The sequence below is a fragment of the Phaseolus vulgaris genome, chromosome 3, assembly GCF_000499845.2.
Source record: "Phaseolus vulgaris cultivar G19833 chromosome 3, P. vulgaris v2.0, whole genome shotgun sequence".
Classification (NCBI taxonomy): domain Eukaryota; kingdom Viridiplantae; phylum Streptophyta; class Magnoliopsida; order Fabales; family Fabaceae; genus Phaseolus; species Phaseolus vulgaris.
This window is the reverse complement of record NC_023757.2, coordinates 13103528-13111034: the sequence shown is the minus strand read 5'-3', so window position 1 is coordinate 13111034 and position 7507 is coordinate 13103528. Positions and strand designations below refer to the sequence as shown.

General features: G+C 32.5%; 1 protein-coding gene across 1 annotated transcript; it reads right to left on the bottom strand.

The window, feature by feature from the left end:
- Positions 1 to 2662: 2662 nt before the first annotated feature.
- LOC137806714 (L-ascorbate oxidase homolog) lies at positions 2663 to 6907 on the bottom strand. The gene is made up of 7 exons (XM_068606964.1): positions 6430 to 6907; positions 6195 to 6304; positions 4655 to 4925; positions 4466 to 4568; positions 4000 to 4345; positions 3284 to 3652; positions 2663 to 3182 (listed from the first exon to the last, which is right to left on the bottom strand). The coding sequence occupies exons 1-7, from the start codon at positions 6574 to 6576 to the stop codon at positions 2891 to 2893; spliced, it is 1638 nt and encodes a 545-aa protein (XP_068463065.1). The 5' UTR covers positions 6577 to 6907; the 3' UTR covers positions 2663 to 2890.
- Between the last annotated feature and the right edge of the window lie 600 nt (positions 6908 to 7507).

The following is a 7507-nucleotide window of genomic DNA, read 5'->3' as shown; positions in this document are numbered from 1 at the left end:
TTTTTATTTAGTTGTAATAAATTTTTAATCTTTTCTTTAACTGTTTATAATTTTTATTTTGTGTATGTGGGTGGAATCACATACCCACAAATTGACAATTATGTAAAAACAAGTCATTCCATAATCTAAGATGAGCTGAGATGGATCAGACAGACTTCCATTTTCATTCCTTAGTCTCTTCAATTTCAATTTTGGTCCTCTGAAAATTTGGACAACTTTATCTTAATGGAATAAGTTGACATTTAACCATTATTTTTCAATTAGATTTAACTAAAATATAAGAATTTCTTGTAAACTACTCTGTATTCACTGTTTAAACATTAAGATAGAGTCATACCAAAATCATGTAATATGTTAAACTAAGCCCAAACAATAATATGTTTCTGAAATTTGGTTAAGATCCTTCAACTTTAAACTGTTAGGTAAAACTCATTTTTTTTCTGTACTTCTTTTCCTCCAACAGTCGAGTTATTTATTTTGCTATCATGACGATGACATCATTTCTTGAAATATGATCTTATTTTTATTCTTTCTACACTCAAAGTTAAGGACTTTTAGAATAAATTATAGTAATTTAGTAATACACATCCAAGGAAAACTGTGGAATTGACTGAACATGTATCACTTTACAAAAGTGTTGTATAAGACAAAGAAAATAATTAGAGAAAGATAACAATAATACATTAGAAAAGTGATGTTTTCCATTTTTTTATAGAATGAAACAACTATTTTACAACTTATTTTAATAATATATATTAACATCTTAAATAAAAAAATATAATTAAAACATTAACATATTAATTCTTAAGTGAGTATTTTTTTTATTATAGGAAATAAAATTAATTTTAACATTTTCTAATAAGTTAAACATAATAATTAGAAATATTTTTTTCCCTTATAACATGACATTTATTATGAGATTATGTCCTATTTGATTTCGATGGACTTGGGATGTAGACTAACGATTAACACTAATAACAAGTAGGATCATAGAATTTTACATACATACTCTTAATCCTAACACTTTGCATGTATCAAGTTGTCTTTTTTATTGAAGAATTGCAACTTTATTCGTGAAAGAGGTAAAATCAATTATAGTCGACAGTTGAGCTATGAAAATTGATTTTGTGTTGATTTTTTTAGGAGAATCGATTTTCATTCATCTTGATTTCATGGGAGAATCGTTTTTGTCCCAGTGTTACTTATGAAAATCGATTGATAAATGTGAGAATCAATTTTCAGTAGTTGTTGATACCTTTTAACCCAAAATCGATTAACGTTATAAGAAAGGGAGAATCAGTTTTATTCATTTGTTGGTTATGGAAATTGATTCTAGTGGTTCTTGAATACATGACAGAATCGATTCTCATAATTTTAGTGTCCATAATCGATTTTGTGTGACGTGAATATAAGGGAGCATCGATTCTCTTCTTCTTTCTTTTGTTTGTGCTAGAATGAATTTTTTGTTGTTTTTTTTTATGAGGTTTGAAATGCTTAAAATTGATTTAGAATATTTTAAGAATTTTATATATTTCATATTTTTATCTAAATAAGATACTAAATATTTAGGATTTGTATTTATTTAAGATTTTGAATATTTTAGAAAGTTTATATATTTTATATATTTTTATTTAAATAAGACATTAAATTGTATTTGTTTAAGATTTTGAATATTTGAAGAATTTTATATATTTTATATATTTATTTAAATAGAAGTTTAAATATTTAAGATTTATATTATTTTGAATATTTTATATATTTCATATTTTTATTTAAATAAGACATTAAATATTCAAGATTTGTATTTATTTAATATTTTATATATTTTATATATTTTACATTTTTCTTTAATAAGACTTTAAATATTTAGATTTTGCATTTATTTAAGATTTTGAATATTTTAAAAATTTTATATATTTAAAAATTTTATATATTTAAAAATTTTAATTAAATATAACCTAAAATATTTAAGATTTGTATTTATTTAAAATTTTAAATATTTCAATTATTTATTTTTATATAATAATTTCAATTTTTACATATATAACTCTAATTATGTCACGTATTTTTTTCAAAAATAATTATTCTGATATCAGAAATAATTTAGAACAATATAATTAACTCAAATTTTAAAAAATATCATAATTCATTATTTGAATATTTTTTTAATAACAATAGTAAATTTGTAAATTTATATTTTATACTTTAAAAAAAAAACTCTCACAATAAATCATTCTCACAAATTCACTCTAACATCCTTCCGTCCAAACAATCTAACAACTCCATTATCATCCTTTCCATTTTCCAATCCAAACTCAACCTAAGAAAATATTAATCATGAAAGATAAAATACAATTATGCTATAACATTTTTTAATATAAGGATGAGTAGAAAATAATTGAAAAACATTTTCTGTTTCAATCATTCTAAAAGAAAATGTTTTTTTTTTATTATAATCTCAATTATTATTAGGGTTTTACACAAGGATGTTAATATATTTTATTTATTTTGTGAGACATGCGTACGCCGTCTCATGCATAGCTTTTTTGCTTTGTACCAAAATATAAAAGAAAACGCATACTGAGTCACGGCTCCACCAGCACGTTGAAGACAGTTCTATTCTGCGCAGAGTCACGGGTGGCCATACTTTTGGTTCACGTACTTCCAAAAATGCTGGCTCTTTCTTTTTCAGCATTAATTTATTGATGAATACGTGAAAATGATGGCACTTGGAAGTTCATACTTACTACTACTACTACACATGCAGCAGATAGCTCACCATCTCAAAAAAATTAAAAATTGAAATACTCGTAGTAAATATGTCACCCTCTCGTGACATGGTGCGATTGCAATGCATGTAGCTACCACCTAAAAAAATGAAATTATGAAACTAGAAAGGCCTTGTGCGACGACCGCTTGCCCTGCCACAAAGAACTGCATTCTTTGGGACAGGATATTCGTCTCTCCATGACCCGGAAGGTGTATACACCCTCAGATAAAATTGTTGTCCCAAGTATTGCCTTTCCCAATTCTCAGATCTTATGTTCCACATTCCCACGTTGTCTAGTGCCATGTAGATTGCAGTCCAAGACTTTGGATACACCTGAACGGTGCATCTAGCAATTGTGTCTCTCAGATTGTAGTGTACTCTACTGTCTTGTGTCCACTGTCCGCTGCCAAACCTATTCATCTCACAAAATCATCACATGTTAGTTGTTACACTCTAGTTACATGAATGCAATGCAGATCGGTTAGTTAAGTAGTAAATAGTTATTAGACATACCCTACAACAAAGAAGGAATAGCCATCAATATGCCATGACTGCACAGAATCCTCCCAATTTTGGAACACAATCTCCACGAATTCGTGGAAATTAGCCCCCATGACAGAGGTTTGGAGGTAGCCATTGTTGCCACCGCTAGGATTGGTAGGAATGCTTCCAACGTAGAAAACTCCTTGAATATTGAAGTAGTCGGCTAGTTTCAATGGGGTGTCTGGTGCAACGTATGAGACACCATTCACAGCATACCTCTGCTTGCCATTGATGTAAGGAGCAGAGTTTGCGAGCATGATGGTCCGGCTTGGTTGGATCAATCCATAGTGGTAAGATCCCTGAGGGTTTGGTCTAGGCCCACTAGCTGTCAAGTTCCACCTGGTTTGGGATCATCAAAGCAGAATACCAAGTTATTGGCTGATATATTATAGGTATAATCCTAAAAGATGCATGCAATAGTTAATGTATAATTTGGTCCTGTAAAGTGGAAACTTGGTTAGATTTGGTCCCTGAAGAGCATATACATACAAATTAGTATGGGCAAAATTTGCTCACAGTTGACACTTGTAGAGTCCAATTCATAAAAATGCACACTTTCAAGCACCAAGGCAACACAAGTCACCACTTCAAGGACCAAATTGTACATTAGCTCAACGTATAATAATATGTACTCCAATCATTACAAATTTAAATAACAGAATAGCAACATGCAACCAAAAGAATACCGGATAGTTCTAGCCTGATACACTGATGATGTAATATCAAGGGTAGGCCCTGGAGGAACTGGGCCAGATACCCCAATGCGTGAATAGCTGTAATGAAGAATGGAAGTTGTTGTGAGTATCCGTCTGGTAAATCTTGTAGAGACAACTATGTAGTAATCCTTGACAGGTTGATCAGCTGTGACCAGCACGGAATAGGACTGTCCAAGATGGATGTCAAGGGAAGAGTAGGAGTTTTGGAGGGTATGAGATCCTTCTACCTCCACAAGTTTCAAACTGTGCCCCTGGATTCTAAAGTTGATTGATGTTGTGAGCCCCACATTAGATATCCTGAATCTATACGTCTTACCTGCAGATAAGGCATTGAATGTAATTAAAGGAGTGCATTTGAAAATTAATAATGGTAGCAGAACGCAAGAAAGTTCAGCAAAGCCTTAAATGGAGAATCACAAGTTATTTGGCTACCCACCTTGATCAACAGTGAATGTGTTTCCATTCCAACCGCGTCCGTTGATAAGAAGGCCATCAGGGAAGGGGAGATTATGACCATTCTCCAGTACTCGTCTCAGTCTCTACAATAACAAAGAGTAAGTATACATGGAATGATGAGCGGAGGATTTGAAGAGAGGATAAATAGAAATGAATGCAAGGGGTTTACTCGGTGGTCTAGCTTGAACCAATCTCCAGCAAGTATGGTAAAGTCCCCAGCAGGAGGAGGAAAAGGGACAGGAATGAGAGGGCGGCTCCAAATTCTGATGCCACCAAATGCTCCAGCAGCTTTGTGCATTCCAAGAGATGGGAAGTAGAAATAACTACCAATCTGGTCTTTTACCTGAATAGCATATGTGAGGTTCCTCCCAGGTGGAATTGGGCAGTTTGTGCCCGCCACTCCATCCTGCCAAGAGTTTCTCCTGTGTTGTAAGCCATTCCTGCAAAAAACATTTTAAGATCATCAAATTCTGACAAACGACAATTGTTTCTACCTGCTAAATAAATACACTCCATCATTTCTGTGTTTTTAATAACCATTGGTATTGATTGGACGTTGGAAAACAACCTAGGAAATAACATCAGTTCTGAAAAGTTAGCATATACATTTGTTCATGAAATATGATTTAATATCCCTAAACGTAGGAATTTAATTCCATCTTGAGTTGAACCTTGAAAAAGTTCGTGCATTATAATGTTACTAATAATTTAATTATCGAGCTCTTAATTTTGGAAATCACACATTTATATGCAAACTCATTTTATAAACCAGTTTTATAAGTTATAAGGTAAGATGTGGAGACCGGTCAAGTAATAAAAGAAGGTTTATGATCCATTTTTTTCAAATCAAATAAAAGATTAGTGTGTGGGATCATATTCAAATTAGGGACACTAAAAAATAGTGTTGACCTTTTACCATCTCATGTAGCATGGTCCTGGAGATGTCTAGTTTAGCAACCCACGGTTGTGACTTACTTTATTAAGTTTGATGGGCACTCTTTATGGAGTCTTATAAAGACTCAACCACGCCAATATATGACAGAGTTGTAGTTAAGACATCTAGAATGTGCTAGGTGACCATCCTAAGTTGCCAACTGCTCAAATATACTATTTTAATAACAAGGATATTTATAGTCAGTCAATTGCAAGATGCTCAAATAGAATATTGTAATGATGAATTCTTTTATGCAAGTGCAGCCACTCATGAAGCCATAATTCACGCGTTCAGTAATATAGGACACCATAAAGCATCATTAAAAAGGGAATCTAACCTCCAATTAGCTGTTTGTTTGAAAGTGGCGTTTACAGAAAAGAGGCCAAAAGGATAGCATTGACAAAGACAAAAAAAGTTTACAAGTTTGCATGCTCCCCGTATATTGCAAGATTTCCCCTCTTTTTCAAGTACTGAGGCAAATTAATAGATTTCGTTTAATTACCACACTAACTTGATAAATCAAATATACCAAATTATGTGGGCTCTGAATTTCTTTTTCCGGGGAAGCAATAACCGAATAAGTTCACCCGATCTATCAGAAAAGTTAAGGAACGAAAAACGTAATTTGGTGGATAAAAAAGGTAGGAACTTCTAATAGTTCTTATTTTAAATCTGGACTGAAATTATACAACTTTTATAAAAGGCATGCTTTCAGGACAGAACTTCAGGAACAAAAGCAGAATAATGCGGATAGGACTAAGATGCAAGAATGTACCAAGAAATGAGGAATGGCTCTCTGAGGTAGTTATAGACATTGATAATCAAGTTGTCATTTGTAACAGCGTCTATTTGGGGCCCCGGAAACTGGCCATTAATCAAGATCCCCTGCAAAATTGGAACCAAGAACCACATTGAACCCAAACATCTTCAACAAACGCTAACCCAAAAAGTGCTGAGCATAAAGCTAGGAAAATTTTCTTTCTCAGAAGAGCATGGCAGTTAGAAAGTACCTGTTGCTTAACACCAAGAGGGTAGATGTCACCATAGGTGACCTTCCAAGTAAGGTACCGATAAGGGTCTTCACAGTGGACGAAAGCAAAAAGGAATGTGACAAGAAGAGTGAGGAAAGAGAGAAGATTACACTTGCATGGTCTCATTTTGCCTATACGGACCTCAGATGGAAGACCGGGACAGAGAGAGGGGGTAAGGTGCTGCTTCTGCTTATAATGGAGTGTGAACCTCTACACTATAGATCTCCTTGTGTTTGTTTTTGCTTGTTAATTAGAAAACAGATTTACAACACAGGACAATAATAGAGAAACACAAACTACAACCAAACTAAACAATCTTTCACTTTTCTACTTTCTCCTCGTCCTTCTCCTTTTGTAGTTTTAATTTTACTTATGTTTGGCTTTTTTTTTTTGCAGTGGAAAGAACTGTTCGACAAGTAAAAGTGGAGTTGTACGTATTTTTTCTCTTTCACAAAGCAAAAAGTTCACGGTTTTGTTTTCATATTATATTACATTTTAACTTTGGTTAACTAATTAAAAGTAAAATTTATTATAACTTTTATGTTTTTATCCAATTATCTTTTTTTTTGGGTGAAATCATTGTAGAGACTGATTATAAATATGACTAAGTGTGTATATATATATATATATTATTGATTGATTTTAAATAATGTTTTCTCTCCTAAATGATTTGTAAGGTAAAAATATTAAAGAGTTCTTAAACGTCTAAAAAGTGTAATTATTTTAAGAATTACTTGGAGGGCAGGGCGTGGGTTAAGTTTTGTTTGGTAGCGAAAGCAAAGAAAGATGGAGTGAGTTGTCATCCGGTGGAACAAATAAAGGAGCATCGTCATCACATGCTTCACAGTGGTCCCCACTCACCTGCATCCATTTCACATGTTAAATCAGCAATATATATAACTGTGTCAGAACAAGCAGTAACAAAACCATCCATAGACTCATTCACGGTAATACTTTTAACTCTTTTTTTACTTTAATTTTGGTTTCTGTATTAATATTGAAGTTGGTGAATTGAAGTCACGAGCATCTGACATTTTACTTATCCCTAAGCATGCTA